This window comes from Delphinapterus leucas, chromosome 1, assembly GCF_059928025.1.
Source record: "Delphinapterus leucas isolate spDelLeu-1000000601 "Yukka" chromosome 1, BTC_Dleu_Yukka2, whole genome shotgun sequence".
NCBI classification, from domain to species: domain Eukaryota; kingdom Metazoa; phylum Chordata; class Mammalia; order Artiodactyla; family Monodontidae; genus Delphinapterus; species Delphinapterus leucas.
The window spans coordinates 184,828,062-184,846,388 of NC_143129.1; the positions used below are offsets into that span (position 1 = coordinate 184,828,062).

Sequence of the window (18,327 nt, forward strand, 5' to 3'; positions counted from 1 at the left end):
AATTAGAATATTCAAAGCAATCTTGGAAATGAACAAAGTTGGAGGATTTACACTACCTGATTTCAAGACTTACTATAAAACTATAGGAATCAAAACTGTGTGGTACTTGGCATAAAGGGTTTATCAATTTTTGTTCATTTTCAGAGAAGCAACTTTGAGCTTTAATTTTCTGTACTGTCTGTTTTTTACTTTGTTGATTTCTGCTTTTATCTCTATTACTTCCCTCCTTCTACCTGGGTTTATTGTGTTTTGGGTTTTGGTTTGATTTATTTTTGGCTAGCTTCTTAAAGTGGAACTTTAGATCCCTGATTTGAGACTTTTCTTCTCCAACACTGGCATTTCAAGTTATTAATCTCTTTATAAATATCTTACTTTTACTGACTTCTAATTGAATTAACTCTAGCCAAAGAGTGTAGTTTGTAAAACATCAATTATTTCAAATTTGAGACTTGTATTACACCCCAACCTATTTTATATCTCAGTGAACATATCATGTGCACTTGAAAAGAACATGTATAACGCAGTTATTGTGTGTTGTGCTCTCTAGATATCAATTAGGTCAAGTGGCTGACCACACTGTTCAGATCATCTATTTTGTTAAGATGTTTTAACATTTGCAGAAAAGGGGTGTTAAGTTCTTCCACTGTGATTCTGGAAAGACTTTCTCTGACTCATTCAATTTTTGCTTCCTATCTTTAAAGGTCTGTTATGAGTGAAAACACTTCCGTGTTTGTTACGTCTTCTTGACGAACTGGCTGCTTTGTCACAATGGAACGTCTCTGGCAAGACTCCCTCCTGAAGTCTGCCATTAATACAGGCACTCAGCCTTCTTGGGCGTGTTGTTTGGATTGTGCATCTTCCCCATCCAATTGTTCTCAGCCCATTTGTGGATTTATATTGTACTCTGCAGACAGCACATACTTGGGTCTTGACTTACTTTTATCTGTTCTGACAATTTCTGCCATTTTATGTAATTATAGACTTAGTTGGATTTAGAGCTATTATTTTCTTGGTTTGATAGGTTCCCTGGTTTTATTGTTGTTGTTGTTGCCCTAATCGTCCTTTCCTGTCCTTCTTTTGGATTATTTGTTTTTAAAAATTACATTTTAGTTTATCTCTTGGCTTTTTAGCTAATTTTTGTATCTCATACTCCATCAACCCTGCTATAGATTTAAAAATATCTGTAATGGCAATGGTTTCTGGAGACTAACTGTCAGTGTTTGATTCTCTACTCTGCCACTCGTTTGCTGTGTGACTTTGGGCAAGCTGTTACTTAACCTGTTCGTGCCTTAATTGTTCCATATATAAAACAGAAGTAATAACTTGCAGAGAAATGCATTTGGGGTCATGGTCCTCAGACCCAACTCGTTATTAGCATAAGGTATAAACTCCAGGAGTATGGGCTTTCCAGAAAGCAAAAGACAGATGCAGTTCAAGAACATCTGGGCTCTGATTCTGCTTTCTCTCCTTAGAATAAAGATGAGCACCTGTAGATGCTGAGACTGGTTTAAGGTCAGGAGAAATGATTATCAGTAAATATCCCTTATTCTTTAAATGAAAGCATGTAGATTGTAGTATGGATTCTTTCAAAACAGTAATATAAAACCAGAGTATACAAACTATAGTGGCACAGTCAAAAACAGAGCTTTCCATGTTGGGTGAGGCCCTACCTTGCATGGACTGTGTCGCTGACAGCTACACGCCCACATAGGAATCCAAAGTATTTAAGAACAGGTACACTAAAAACACGCATCTGCTCCTCTCCTGAGGGACTAGCTCAACTCCAAAACAACTCTATCTGTGGCTAATTAGAAATAATAGAAATAATAGAATAAGATATACGGAAATCATCTAATAGTATAATATCAATAATATAATAGAAAAACAAACAGAAATAATCTAATCTCACAACAGCTGTCGATCTGGCCTTTTCCCACCAGTCCACAATCCACCTAGTAACATAACGTTCTCCACCTCAAAGGGTGGTTGTGAGGATTAAATGAATTAATTTATATGAAGAACTAGGGGAAGGGAATGGTACACAGTCACAGCTCAGCATATGGTAACTTATATACCACTGAAGACCAGCAAAGGTGTTAGACATAATCCGAAAACCTGATTGAACACGTTTGTCACCATTTCTTCATCCACCAAATCCTTATGAATAATGCAAAAGTGAAAAAGGATAGGAGACAGTAAAAAGGAATAAAAAGAAGACATCAGAATAGTTCACCAAATCATTATGTTAAAGGAAGAGCATTTCAAACATACTGTCCTCATTGTTACCAAACAAAATTTGAATGTATATATGACCCATCTAGTCACAACTACAGTCCAAGTTTGAATTGGACACTTTCTTTCAAGGTCAGCAACAAAGTGACCCAAGGCAGTCCCATCAACAATTGAGGGCTTATTATTATGTATCAGGTACTATTCTAGGTGCCTTACGTGTGTCAAGAGTTGACCGGCAAAGGACATAACTAAGAAATACAGTCCTAAGTAGGTAACCAACATAAACGTGATGATATTTCCAAAAATACTGTAACTGAATTAAAGAAAAAAGTATTTATAATTTAGATGTCATTGCTAAGTAAATGGCATTAATGACTTGTTTTCTCACGACGGTGTATTTAACGTTGAGTGGATTTTAAAATAGAAGGTACCGTGGTACCTGACTCCAGTGGTGGCATGTGAACAACGGTGCTGCTGTAGCTGCACTGCCTCACGTCCAGGCTCAGAGCCTCCTCGGTCAGGGCCTGTGGAGTTCCTCCTTCAGCATCTGTGGACCGTCCATTAGCTGGCATTTCTGATGTAGGTACGGCTGGGATCTGAGAAACAGCTGGTGATGTAAGAGCAACTGACAATGAAAAGAAAAATTCCCAACTAGAAATTCATTATTAAAGACCCAAACAATTTACACCCACTTATAACTGACAAGTTAAAACCTACTGGCCATAAAGAGGCAATGTGGATTCTTTGTGATTACAATGAAATAATTAAAGTCGAGAAAACAGAGAGGGGTGGCTTTGTAATAACTCTCCTGATCTAACTATGAAAGGCATTCCTGTCACCTTGCAGTGCTTGGCCATCATCTGCTCTGTGGCTCTGTCCGTCTTCTTCCAAGGATGAGGAAGTCGTATTTGTACAGGAGATACGCTTTCTCTTCAAAGCTGGAATGGTGTAGCTCTTCAGGTACCTGCAACAAGGTAATTCGGTTGCGTATTCCTACCTGCTCCCAACTTGGCCATCCTCCACCTTTCTGCTTTTCTCACACCACCTCTGTTTGGGGTATTTCACATTCTTTTTTTTTTTGGCCGCGCTGCGCGCCATGTGGGATCTTAGTTTCCCGAACAGGGATCGAACCCTGTGCCCCTGCAGTGGGAGCGCAGTCTTTACCACTGGACCACCAGGGAAGTCCCTCACTTTCTTCCTGGGTGAAGGCTTCCCTGACCATCCTGGCCTACATCACGGGGTTGTTACATTTCCCTGACTATGGTCTTGAACTGATCGTCAAATCTTAATTTTTATGAGTGTAGGTCTTGTCTTCTCAACTATATTCAAAGAAGGGATGCATCTTCTAATTTTTTGCATCCCCCAAAATGTTCAATTTATTATGAGTTGTTAGTAGTAGATATCCATTGATTTATAGCGAAAAATAAGCAGCTGATATAGGGGCTTCCCTGGTGGCGCAGTGGTTGAGAGTCTGCCTGCTGATGCAGGGGACACGGGTTCGTGCCCCAGTCCGGGAAGAGCTCACATGCCGCGGAGCAGCTGGGCCCGTGAGCCATGGCCGCTGAGCCTGCGCGTCTGGAGCCTGTGCTCCGCAACGGGAGAGGCCACAACAGTGAGAGGCTCGTGTACCGCAAAAAAAAAAAAAAAAAAAAAAAATGATATAAAGGCCCCATAGTGACAACATATGCTTCTGGAAAAACTAACATGTTATCAAAACTTGTGTCTCATACCTGATAACGCTATCAATACAGTTTAATTGCTGATAGGATGGGCTATGCTGATACCTTCTCAAATCCTTACAAGACTCGGTGTACATGCTATTATTTTTTAATGTCTGGAAGGAAGAAAAGGCCTTCTGCTCATCTGAAAGAGAATGAAAGGATACACAATTTAAAATATCACATGCAAAAAACAAACAACCCAATCCAAAAATGGGCAGAACTAAATAGACATTTCTCCAAAGAAGATATACAGACTGCCAACAAACACATGAAAGAATGCTCAACATCATTAATCATTAGAGAAATGCAAATCAAAACTACAATGAGATATCATCTCACACCAGTCAGAATGGCCATCATCAAAAAGTCTAGAAACAATAAATGCTGGAGAGGGTGTGGAGAAAAGGGAACACTCTTGCACTGCTGGTGGGAATGTGAATTGGTTCAGCCACTATGGAGAACAGTATGGAGGTTCCTTAAAAAACTAAAAATAGAGCTACCATACGACCCAGCAATCCCACTCCTGGGCATATACCCAGAGAAAACCATAATTCAAAAAGAGTCATGTACCAAAATGTTCATTGCAGCTCTATTTACAATAGCCCGGAGATGGAAACAACCTAAGTGCCCATCATCGGACGAATGGATAAAGAAGATGTGGCACATATATACAATGGAATATTACTCAGCCATAAAAAGAAACGAAATTGAGCTATTTGTAATGAGGTGGATAGACCTAGAGTCTGTCATACAGTGTGAAGTAAGTCAGAAAGAAAAAGACAAATACCGTATGCTAACACATATATATGGAATTTAAGAAAAAAAATGTCATGAAGAACCTAGGGGTAAGACAGGAATAAAGACACAGACCTACTGGAGAACGGACTTGAGGATATGGGGAGGGGGAAGGGTGAGCTGTGACAGGGCGAGAGAGAGGCATGGACAGATATACACTAACAAACGTAAGGTAGATAGCTAGTGGGAAGCAGCCGCATGGCACAGGGATATCGGCTCGGTGCTTTGTGACCGCCTGGAGGGGTGGGATAGGGAGGGTGGGAGGGAGGGAGGCGCAAGAGGGAAGAGATATGGGAACATATGTATATGTATAACTGATTCACTTTGTTATAAAGCAGAAACTAACACACCATTGTAAAGCAATTATACCCCAATAAAGATGTTTAAAAAATAAATAAAATAACACATGCTTGAGAATATGTACTTATTCAGCAAAATTAAATAGTACTTTGGGATCTACATGATACTTTAGGACATATACAATCAATATTATGTAGTTATTAAAAATGAGCTCAGATTTAAATGCACTGATATAGAAAGATATCACCTAGAACAATTACATGAATAATTTCATATGTATCTTTTTAAAAAAGGAGTAAAACAACTGCTTCAGGCAAAGATTACCAAGGAATAAAACCAAAGGTGAAAAGTTGACGGGGACCTTCACAATGTTACTACCCGTACAACTGACTGATCTTGGCCTCACTAAGGGGGATGACAGACATAGTGCATTGCTTATGTGTTGCAACGGAGAGTACACAGCACTGCCTGTGTTGAACTGGTGTCCGACAGAACGTTCTACAATGACAGAATTGTCCTTTATCTGTGCTGTCCAACCTGGTAGCCACTAACACCAGACCCAGCGACTAGCATTTGAAGTGTGGCTACAGCAACTGAGGAACTAAATTTCACATTTTATTTCTTTGTAATTAATTTGAATTTATATTGCAAAATGTGGTTAGTGGCTACCATACCAGATAGCAGAGGTATAGAGAGAGGAAAAAAGACCTCAGTCTGGAGCGCTGAACTTGAACTTTCAGTAGAGAATAAGCCAGAAGGAGACTTATCCAGGAAGAGACAGATCCTGCAAGGTCTGGTGTCATGGAAACCAAGAGGGGAAACTATTTCAAGGAAGAAGAGTAAAGAATTATGCAAATGCTGTTGAGAGACTAAGAAATATTAGCTACTGTTGATACTACTAATAAAGGTTAGTTTAGCTGCTTGGAAGAGGCTTCTCTATTTTCAGAGGGAATTATGGAAAACTGCTTCACTTTCACTCATTAATTTTACTTTTTTTTTTTTCCTTTGCGGCACGCGGGCCTCTCACTGTTGTGGCCTCTCCCGTTGCGGACCACAGGCTCCGGACGCGCAGGCTCAGTGGCCATGGCTCACGGGCCCAGCCGCTCCGCGGCATGTGGGATCTTCCCGGACCCGGGCACGAACCCGTGTCCCCTGCATCGGCAGGCGGACTCTCAACCACTGCGCCACCAGGGAAGCCCTAATTTTACTTTTAATTTTTTAATAATTTTCAACTTGAAGGTTTCAAAGGGTTACAAAAATGGTAGAGAGTTCCCATATACCATTCACCCAGCTTCCACTAATGTCACACCTCACATAACCATAGGAAAATGAATGATACTAGGAAATTAACAGTGGCATACTGAGCTACAGTCCATTTGGATTTCACCTGTTTTCCCACTAAGCGTCGCTTTTCTGGTCCAGAAGTCCAACCAGGGTGTCACAAATGAATTTAGTTGTCAAATGCCTCCTTAGTCTTTCCTTGTCTTTCATGATCCTGACACTTCTGAAGAGTACGGGGCAGGAACTGTTTAGAAATGCCCCTCCATTTGTGTTTCTCTGGTGTTTTCTTATGATTAGGTTGAGGTCATGCATCTTGGGGGAAAATTGCCACAGAAGTGCAGTTCATGGTGGTGATGTTTTATTACTGACACATTAACCTTGATCATTGGTTAAGGTGATGCCTGCCAGGTTTCTCTTATGTAAAGTTACTATTTTACAAGGTAATAAAAGATGTAAGCAATAAATGTTCTGGAGGAATACTTTGAAGCCATGCAAATATCCTGTTTCTTTTATACTTTCACCTATTGTTTGCACAACACTGTGAATATACTTAATGCCACCAAACTGTACATTTAAAAGTAGGAAATTACATACCTAAAACCACAATTTTAAAAAACCTTTCATCTAATTTTAGCACTCACTGGAGGATATGCCCTGCAACAGTTACTACTGTTGAATTCTTTCTTTATTCTCTAAGTCTTATTGGAATATAATTGACATACCGTAGTGAGTTTAAGGCGTACAGCATAATGACTACTGTGGCATTCTAATAGCAATTCCTATTTTTTTTACTCCTACATTAATCAAGCTTTTTCTATTAGGAAGAGTTTCCCTTCTCCCCTTTCCCTTTTATTTATTCATCCAATCATTTATCAGCAGGGACTCCTGGACACTCATTTGCTGTGTTATAATCCAATACTATCATTATTTATTTTGTTGCTCAAATTGTTCCAGTTTTGGCATTACGTGCTCTTTCAAGTTGTCTCCTGTGTCCCTCAGACATGCCATTTTCTCCCTTTTTTCTTGAGCACTTCCTTACTTCTCTGGTTTCTTTTACGGGAAAAACACATAGGAAATAAGACCTGGGTACTGGGTGTGCTCATTGGTAAATGTGTCCCTCCTTGTAGGTCCCCTCAATGGACAAAACAAATATATATCTGTATGTATATCAACCCTTGTCTGTCCATCCGTCCATCCATCCATTAAGCAAAAAGGCATGAGTCCATGCTGATACCTTTAACTCCAATCCAGCACCAGAGTTCACGCTAGCATTCCCTCTGCTCATTTGCTATGTCCCTCTCCAGTGGCGAGGAATCTCATTATCCGCAATGTGTTTGCCTACTTGCTCAGTTCTACTCTGCATGTAAAGTAGCTTCAGAATCGCTAGCCTGCACTATGGTGAGAAATCAGTTTCCTGAATACTGTGTTTGTGTACATTTATGTTTTGGATTTAGTGCTGGGGTGTCCAGCGAAGACACGGATTTGCAAAGCTACTCAGCAACTTTCTTCCCCACCTCCTTCAGGATGTTTATGCCATTAGTTCGTAACTTGGTTAGGGTCACTTGTCACAGCCTATACCTCATCTTGGGTTCCCTCTACATTCTGGGGTGGGGTGAGGCACAACAGATCTATGAGTTTTAACAAATGCACAGCCAGTTGTGATTCCACCACGAGAGTAACAAAAAGAACGTTTCTCTCACTCAAACATTTCCCTCCAGCTGCCTCTTTGCAGTCAACACATCCCGCAAACTTAGCAAATACTGATCTGTTTTCCGGACCTACTGTGTTCCAGAAGTAATGCCTTCCCAGAACAGAACCACACAACATGCAACCTTTTAGCTCTGGCTTCTTTAACTTGGCAAAATGCATTTAAGATCCATCTGCATTGCTGCGTGAATCAAGTTCATTTTTTTTTTTCTTTTCTCTCTCTCTTTTTTTTTTTTTGCGGTACACGGTCCTCTCACTGTTGTGGCCTCTCCCGTTGCGGAGCACAGGCTCCGGACGCACAGGCTCAACGGCCATGGCTCATGGGCCCAGCTGCTCCTCGGCATGTGGGATCTTCCCGGACCGGAGCACGAACCTGTGTCCCCTGCATCAGCAGGCGGACTCTCAACCACTGAGCCACCAGGGAAGCCCAAGTTCATTTTTCTTCATCGCTGAGTGGTATTCCATTGGGTGGATGTATCACAGTTTATCTACTCACCTGCTGAATGACATGGAAGTTGTTTCCAATTTTGGGTGAGTGTGAATAAAGTGTCATAAACATTTTCAGACAGGATTTTGTGTGAACTTGCTTCTTTTTTTCACTTGGGTAAATAACTAAGAATGGAATTGCTGAGTAATATGGTAAGATTATAAGATATTTAACTTTATAATAAATTACCGCATTTTCCAAAGTGGCTGCACAATTTTACATTACCCTCAGCAACGTGTGACAGCTCCAGTTACTCTGCATTCTTGCCAGAACTTAGTATTGTCAGTTTTCGTTCTTTTAATTTTAGCCATTTTAACGGGTGTGTGATGTGTTTTTAACTTCCTAATGACCAATGAGATTGAGTGTTGTTTCATATGCTATTTGCCATCTATACATCTTCACTGGAAAAGTGTTTAGATCTCTTGACCATTTTAAAATTGGGATGTTTAACTTCTTATTGTTAAATTTTGAGAGTTCTTTATGTATTCTGGATACAGCTCTTTATATATAATTTGCAAATATTTTGTCTTTTCATTGTCTTACCAATGTCTTACCAACGTCTTTCAAAGAAACAGTTTTAATTTCAATAAAGTCTAATTTATCAATTTCTTTCTTTTATGGATCATGCTTTTGATGTCATATCTAAAACCTCTTTCCAAACCCAATATTACAAAGATTTTCTCCTATGTTTTCTTCTAGAAATTTATATTTTAAAAATTGAAGTATAATCGACAGGCAACATTCTATCAGCCTCAAGTGTACAACATAATGCGTCAACATTTGTATACACTGCAAAATGATCACAATAATCTAGTTACCATTTGTCACCATATAAAGTTAAAGAATGTTTTTCTTGTGATAAGAGCAACTTTCAAATCTGCAGTACAATATCACTGACTATAGCCCCCAAGCTGCACGTTACATCCCTATGATTTATTTGTTTTATAGATGGAAATTTGTACCTTCTGATCCCCTTCACCCATTTTGCCCACCTCCCAACCCCCTTCCCCTCTGGCAACCACCAATTTATTCTCTGTATCTAGGAGTTCTGGTTTGTATTTTTAGATTCCACATACAAGTGAAATCATATGCTACTTGTCCTTCTCTGACTTACTTCATGTAGCATAATACTCCTGAGGTCCATCCATGTTGCCACAGGGAAGACGTCATTCTTTTTTTGTAGCCAAATAGTATTCCATTCTCTCTCTATACCAGTTTCTTTATCCAATCATCCACGGATACACACTTAGGTTGTTTCCATATCTTGGTTATTGTAAATAATTCTGCAGTGAACATAGTGGCGCACGTATTTTTTCACATTAGTGTGTTCGTTTTCTTCAGATAAATACTCATAAATGGGACTGCTGGATCATATGGTAGTTCTATTTTTAATTTTTTGAGGAAGCCCCATACTGTTTTCCATAGAGGCTGCACCAATTTACATTCCCACCAACAGTGTAAATGGGCTCCCTTTGCTCCTCGTTCTCACCAACACTTGCTATTTCTTGCCCTTTTGACGACGGCCATTCTGACAGGTGTGAGCTGATATCTCATCGTGGTTTTGATTTGCTGCAGTCCCCGACTATCACTGTGGATTTGTTTATTTCTCCTTGAAGTTTTTATCAGTTTTTGCTTCGTGTATTTTGAAGCTCTGATGTTAGGTGCCTAAACAGGATTGTTTTATATTCTCAGAGAATCACCCCCCTTGTCTTTATGCAATATCTCTCTGAAGCCCTTGTTCTAAAGTCTACTGTGTCTGACCTTAATATAGCTTTCCAGTTTTCCTTTGACTCCTGTTAGCATGGTATATCTTTTCTAACCTTTTACTTTTAACCTATGTTTTTAATTTTCATAATGGGTTTTTGTAGATAATAGGTAGCTGCATCTTGTTTTTTCATCCAATTTCACAATTTCCAAGTCTTTTCACTGATATACTGAGATCACTCACATTTAATGTGATTGATGTAGCTGGATTAAAATGTACCTCTTGCTGTTTTCCATTTGTTCCATCTGGGTTTTTTGTTTCTTTTTCCCTCCTTTTCTACCTCATTTTGGGTTAAGTGTTTTAAATTACATTTTAACGCCTCTACTGACATTATTTACACTTCTTTAAAAACTTTTACTAATAATTGTCCTAAAGTTTACAATATACATCTTTAAGGACTCAGTTTCTATCTCCAAATAGCATACTCCAAATACTATAATATGGGAAGAATTTACACAGTATATTCCTAATACCTCACTCCCATCCTTTGCAGTATTTTTACATATGTTATACGTGCAGAATACTATTGTTGCTTTAGTTAGTTATGTTTTACGGTAATTAAAAATGAGTAAAAAATAAAATTTATTTTATCTTCATTTATTCCACTTCCAGTGCTCTTCATTTCTTTGTGCAGATCCAAGTGTTATGTCTGACATCATGTTCCTTCTACCTTTACAAATTCCTTTAGGATTCTTATAGAACAGATCTGCTGGCAATACATTCCCATAGTTTTTGTCTGAGAAAAATCTTTGTATCTCCTTCATTTCTGAAAGACACTTCCCACTGTGTGTACCATTCTACGCTGATGGTTTCTTTCCTTTGAAGATGTTACTCTATCGTGTTCTAACGTTCACAGTCTCTGAAGAAATGTCTCCTGTAATTCTTACTCTTATCTTTGTTTTTCTGTAATCTATCATTTTCCTCTGGTTGCCTTCAAGATATTCTCTTTGGTTTTATTTTAGTTTGAATGTGATATGCCCGAGTGTGTGGTGTTTTTCTTTTTTTCTTTTTTTTTTGTATTTACGCTACTTGATGTTCTTTGAGTCTGGAAAATCAGCCATCATTTCGAGTATTTTTCCCGGGATTCCAATTACTCATATGTTGTATCATTTAATCTTGTCCCCAAATTCTTAAAAGGCTCTATCTTGTATGTTCCTTTCTCTTTGTGTTTCAGCTGTGTAATTTCTATTTATCTATCTTCAAGTTTACTGATTCTTTTCTTGGTTGAGTGCCCACCAAAGGCATGTATTCATCTCCAGCACTTCTAACACTTCCATCTGATCCTCTCTTTCGTGTTCCATCTCGATGCTATGATTACTTCGGCGGTTTCTGCATGTTACCTACTTTGTCCATTAGAGCCTTTAATGTATTTATTGTTCAGAGTTATTTCCAACATCTGTGTCCTACCGGACTCTTGTTCTTGTTCGGATGACTGCTTTGTCTCTTAGGAGGTTTTTTTCCTTGCTTTGCATATGCTTCATAATTTGCTGAAAAGTGAACATGTATAAGACAGTAGGGGCTGAGCATGGCTTTCCTTCCACTAGGTCTGTGTTCCGGTTAATCTAATTAAACTTTAGGCCAGGTCTGAGGTTTGTTGTTGCTATGGTTTCACTCACTGTATGACAGCTTTCAGATCCCTCTAGTGACACCGTGCTTCAGGTGGAGGCTGGTTTCCTGAGAGCTCTTTTTTCCAACATCTGCTCCACTTCCAGGCTTTGGTCTTCCCTGCACTGTGCCTCAGAGAAGGTCTGTCTCTTGTAGGTGACTTGAATCAGTCAGTCACAGGATCCAGCACTTACCTCACTTCTCCTTGCAAGTGTGTGCCTCTTCTCAGATTTCAGGCCTGCTGGCTGCCCTGTAACCTCAGCACTCTGACGGGTTCAAGAAAGAACACGAACTTGCTGCCCGTCTGGCTTTTTTCCTCGTAAGTTTGGAATGATGCTCTTTCCAGCTCTCCCCGAGCAGAAACCAAAGCACTCTCACTCTTGAGTTAGTTCAGTGTATGAATCATCTTTCACTTGGGCTCTGCATCACCCTCGCAGTAGAACGTTCAGTTTTCCCCAATTTCCCCAATTACTTCTCTGGCAGCTGGCGTTGGTCTGTATGGCTGAGGAAGGGACTTTACATCTCTTTGTTGTTCCTTGCCCTTCCGTAATAAGTTTAAAAGTTTCCCTTCTTTTTTTTAAAAAAAATGTATTTATTTTATTTGTTTATTTTTGGCTGCATTGGGTCTTCGTTGCTGCACGTGGGCTTTCTCTAGTTGCGGCGAGCAGGGGCTACTCTTCGTTGCGGCGCACGGGCTTCTCATTGCGGTGGCCTCTCTTGCTGCGGAGCATGAACTCCAGGTGTATGGGCTTCAGTAGCTGCGGCACGCAGGCTCAGTAGCTGTGGTTCATGGACTCTAGAGTGCAGGCTCAGTAGTTGTACCTCACGGGCTTAGTTGCTCCGTGGCATGTGGGATCCTCCCGGACCAGAGATCGAACCCGTGTCCCCTGCACTGGCAGGCGGACTCTTAACCACTGCGCCACCAGGGAAACCCAAAAGTTTCCCTTCTTCCTCTATTCTAAAGCATAACCTGCCTTTATAAGAAAGGTAAACATACATACTTAAAACCTTATGTTCTTGTGTGCTCCAGCACCCTGTATATAATAAAATATATATACAATGACCATTTAGTATTTTCCTTTTCATTGGTGTATATCTCTACTCAATTTCTAATATTCGAATTACAACGTTTTCTATCTTTAAGTCACCTTCTTGTTTCTCTTCAGTAAAGAGTAATAAAGATTTTTTTACTAGCTCTTTAAACTTGTAGGTCTTAAGCTGTTAATAAAAACAAGACGCCCAAATAACATTAGTTCTCCAAAGTTATTCCAAATGGCATAACTTCCCCACAAAGTGGCATCCTATGTGTATTAGTCAAATATAGCACATAGCTAAGCAGTAAGAAAATTTCAGTTTCTAAAATAGCAGCCTAAGTACACAGGGTTAGGTAAAGCTTAAATTTTATAAAATGTTGAATGATTGAACATGGATGATGCTTAAATATATAGCCTTCAAAACAACAGTACTGATGGTATTACTAGACCAATGCAATGACAGGTGATAAGAAACGGAATAAAGCAGGAGGTTAGAAAGGATTTCTACCCTGAGAAGAAATTCCAGAGGTCAGGATGTAAGATTGTGGCACTAACATGAGGTCGTAGGCCAAGGCAGCAGCAAGTAGCACTGAGTGGATCAGACAATGAAGAAAACATCTAGAAATTTTAGATTAAAATCTCCTCAAAGAATTTTCTCTGGCAGGATATGGAATAATGATACACAACAAGAAAGATATTTAAGATAAATTCTTTTGTGGGGGAGATCTGATGGTTTCACGGGACCAAAAAAGGTTGTCATTTCTTCCTTGTGCCCTTACGTCTACAGCAAAAGAAACAAACAGAACTTGAAACCTCCTGCCAAGATGAATAAGAACCCAAAAAACAAAAGGACGGGACTTGCTGTGTCTGGAGGGTGTCCTACGGGCTCCCAGTGATATCACCTGTAGGAGCAGCAGTTTGATATTTTTCTTGTGGCAATCATATCAAGTCCTGAAAAGTACAGCTACTATTATTATTATTGACTGAAGGGAAGAATTTTCACCCTACTGTGTAGAACACCCACATTTGACGGTGGTAGGGACCATCAAGGACATTTAGGTGGCCAAAATCTATAACGACTTCCCAAATTATATTGACATTAACATTCAAGGAGAAAAATTAAGAGAAAGTTATCTAAGTTAAGTAGTTAGCATAATTTGATCTCTATATTATAAAACTTTATATATACAGAACTATATAATTCTGTATACAGAAGCACGCAGGTTAGCTTCTCAAAATAACGTCAACCATCACGACTGATCCATTTCCTCTGGGGTACTCCCTACCTCACATTTGAGAAAAGTAAACATGTAATCAAGAAAAAGGCCAAGTTTTTCATTCAATTTAGGTCACAAACATTCTCCATTTGTTTGAAATGAAAGGGAGGGATTATCATTTTAATATACTTATTATCTGAAATGTATTCTAAAATTACCTCTTTTGGTTTACAGATAGCTCATATGGAGGGAATCTACGAATTGGGTGGAGTTAGCAGAAAAGTCAATTCTTTAGTAGAAGTATACTGTGAATACATTCTAATACCATTTAGCTTTCGGGACAGTATTTGCTGCTGCCATTGTTATTATTAGTAGTAGTACTGTTACTTTTGTTATCTGGGCACGTAAACCTGAACAGCAGCAGCCCAGAGTCGTGGCTTCGTGAGGGCCGCTCTGGGAGGGGGGCGGGGCGACCCTGCTGACTCACCACCACGCTGTCCCGGGCCGGTCTCCACCACTTGCTTCTTTGGTGATTTGGCCCTTGACTCGATGTACAGCTGCTGGCCTAGATTCTTGATTTTGTTTACACTGGCATAGACCTGCTGCAAAGTCAACTTAGGGAAAAGAATGATAACCAATGTTTCAAAGATTACAAAAATGTGCATTAAAAGATACATAAACGAAACACATTTGACTTTTGGTTCTCTGTAGACAGAATGACTGAAAGCACAGTAATAGCATATTAATTCAGTCTCCCGCTGCACCACAGCGCAAGAGGAGCAGTGAAGCTTTACAGCAATCTGTCCACAACACGCTCATTTTTAGGAAGCACACAATTGACCCAAATATCACCTTCTAAAGGTGATATTTTCTTTTTAGAGACATTTTCCCAAACCGGAATGCATCAGAATGTCTATTACCAGATGAGATCTTCCAGACGAGAACTAAGAAGCCACATGTGTCGAGGTACAGAACCAGCACCGACATGTTACGGTTAACAACACAGGAAGAAAAGGACACGTGCTCAGAAGCACACGTGTGCTCGCTCACCGGTGCCTTCTGCACCTCCTCCATGCAGCGCTCGCTGGACTCACTGGAGGATGCGATGCTGAGGTGATGCTCCTGAGACCCGCTGCTCCCCAGGCTCCCATAGCCACTGGATGCGCTCCCGTGAACGGGCTGCAAGAGAGAGGGGCCCGTCGCAGCCCCGGGTGATGTGGCCGTCGGAGGAGAGACACAGCATTACCTACCTCTGAGCTTACCTACAGTCATCACAAAATTAAGATTAAAATTTCTGAAATCCTAAATGAGGTGTGTGAAGGATAATGCTGACATGAAAGACATTCCTCTCTCATCTTGGTAATTCTCAAGGGCAGAACCTACTTTTCTAGTCTAGGTGGGTATTTCTAGAACAAACGTTTTAAAAGCCACAGTAAATAAATTTAACAAAACATGAAAATAAACTCTAACTCTTTATGCTGAGTTTGGAATAGACAGAACAAATTAAATATATACTGTACTTTTCCCCAAGAACCTCAGAGATACTTTATGAACTCTAGAGACTGTATGAAAGACATTTTGAACACTACTGGGTAACAGTTTTAGTGACACCAATAGTAAATGCTTGACAAGTTTACTGATTGACTCTCTAGTAGAAAGCATTTTGGTATTTGTTTTCAACAAGCAGTTTTTCCTACTTTGGCTCATAATGACTAGAGATACAGAGACCTGCCACCCCTCTCCCCACCTTTAAAACTGTAATTATTAAAAAAAAAACAGTGAAGCCAAAACACGGGCAGCGTCTGGAATACAAGAATGATTCTCTCATTTAAAAATAACTTCTCTATCTCATTGCTTCCTATGACTCTGTTTGTCGTCTTAAATTGGATTCTTACAAAAAGTCCTGTGTATTTAACACAGAAAAAGGGAAAACAAAATTAATGAAATTTAATTTGAAAACAAAAAGAGGAAGATAAAAATTTCTGAAATGTACAGGGTAAGGATTTCTCTCTCCTCACGGTTTATTTCTGTGAAGTGACTTTACTAAGACTGAACGTTAAAATTAAAGACAATTATGGGAATATTATGTTTGTTTTTTAAAAATCTCTCACTTTACCTGTAAGAGAAGTCTGTGAATTTGTTCTTGTAATTCTGTTATGTCTTTGTCATTACTGTTCATCTTTTTTATTCCGGTGGCAAAAACATTCTCATTTAGTGGACTCCTACAAAATGCCAAGTGAAAGATTGAGTCAGACAATTTCAAGTTCATTTACAACGAAGGCTAAAGTGATTCTTAATAGAAAATTCAAACAATAAACCTATGCTTTTACAAAGCAGCTCTTCAAGTCCAAATATAGAAAATATGAAGCTCAAACTCTATTCATAGAGGTAGAGAGAATCCTAGGAAACAAATGAGGTATTAACCGTCTTCTTTAGTTTCTCTGCAGCTGTAGTCATTCTACCGCATCTGTATAAATTAAAATCAGTGGTGGGTATACCCCTAGCTACTAAAATACCTTTAACAGCTACTGGTCTCAGAATTTAACATGAACTGAGTAACCTACTGGCTATGAGAAATTTTAGGACCTTAAGCTTGGCAAACACACTGAACGCTTAATGCACTTAATCACTCAAGCTACCTAGTAAAGACGATTCTGCAGCCCACCCGCGTGGTGAACATGTGGTTGCCACAAAATCTTCAGTCTCATTTATACCCCAGTTCTAGAGCATCTGAAATCTACCACCGGAATACAGTGAGAGGCAGACACGTCAGCAGAAAGAGCAGCAAAGACAAGCGACTGACATTCACTTAGGCCCCTCTATGCGACAGGAAGTGCTGTTTTATAACACACATCGAGAATAAGTGAGTTTCTACACCCTTACGACGTGCCGGGCGCTGTGCCAGCCGCCCCACCAGGCACCCCCTTCCTCGCTTCCCTGAGCCAGACCCCGGCTCAGGTCCCCCGCTGTCAGGTCTGCCAGGTGCTCTCGGGGCCCAGAGTCCCGGCTCCAGACCGCACGCTCTCGGCCACCACACCGTCCGGCCTCTCGGCACCTCGGTCGCACTAGTGCTGCTAATACCGGACGTGCCGCGGGCCAGGCACGTCACCTCCTGAGTCCTCGCGACCCTGGGAGGTAGGAATCAACCCGGCAGAGGTGAAGAAAATTGCCAAGTTGCCGTGGCCAGGCGGCCGGGGCGCGTCTGAAGCCACACGCCCGACCCCCGAGCCGGCTCTCCCTCCTTTTCCTGTTACGCGTCCTGCACGCTGCCTCTCACACCTCAGACACTCGGCAACACTTCCCCAAAGACAGAAACTCCTAGCAGGAACGGCGGGACGCCAGCGGGGTCACGGGAGGCGTCAGGAAGAGGCCGCGTCCCCGGCACAGGCCCCCCGCCCCCGCCCAGACCCTGGGAGGCACCAGGCCCTGTCCGGGGGCACCGGCTCTGCGATGCGGGACGCGGAGGGCCAGCTGCACCTGGACGACAGCCTGACACTGGCACGTCTCAGGTCTCAGGTGCCCCTCCTCTCCTCCTCCCCCTGCCCCCGCCCTGCCCCACCCGCCGCTGGGCGCCAGGCTCCTCCCACGCTCCGTTAGCTCCTCTGGCGCCTCCCACGTCCCGGCATGTAAAAGCGTGGCTGCGTCAAAGAAGGGTCCCTGGGGGCTAAAGTGCATCCCCGTGTGCTGTGAGCCTGGATATCTTCCAGAGGCGTCTGGGCTGCTGTTCAAGTGCAATGCTGAGTGGAAACAGAACGTTCTGCTTTGTGCTATGAGGTGTGGATGTTCCCAGGGGTGACCCTTCCGACAAAACCAAGTTGGGCTTTTAATCACCAATTACAGAACTCAAAGGATTCGCCGCCTTCATCAAATGGTGTCAAGCTCGGCATGAAGCGTTGGCTGCGGCGGTGGCTGCGGCGGTGGCGGCGGCGGCGGACGTCAGGAAACGGGTCTAGGAGTAAAGAAGGAAATCTGGGTCCGTCTCCACTTTGCAACCTCCTGCCTCAATGATCGCCGGGAAAGTGACTCTGTTTCACAGAATGCGGGTTTGTTTGTTTTGTAAAATCAGAGGTAACTGCAACTAGCCTCCCTTCCCACAGAGCCGCTGGGAAGGACCTGGAGAAGAGCCCATAGCCCCCTCCCTACTTCAACTGTCACACTTTCCAAAACTCTGCTCAGCGCATCA

The 18,327-nt window shown here is 41.3% G+C and overlaps 1 protein-coding gene across 1 annotated transcript in view; it reads right to left on the reverse strand.

Annotated features, from left to right (window-relative positions):
* PER3 (period circadian regulator 3) overlaps nt 1–18,327 on the reverse strand; it is a 66,567-nt gene that overhangs the window by 34,353 nt on the left and 13,887 nt on the right. The window contains 6 exon segments of the mRNA XM_089901864.1: nt 2,672–2,839; nt 3,072–3,196; nt 3,963–4,095; nt 14,632–14,758; nt 15,195–15,323; nt 16,261–16,366. Coding sequence (XP_089757990.1) covers nt 2,672–2,839; nt 3,072–3,196; nt 3,963–4,095; nt 14,632–14,758; nt 15,195–15,323; nt 16,261–16,366 — 788 coding nt within the window.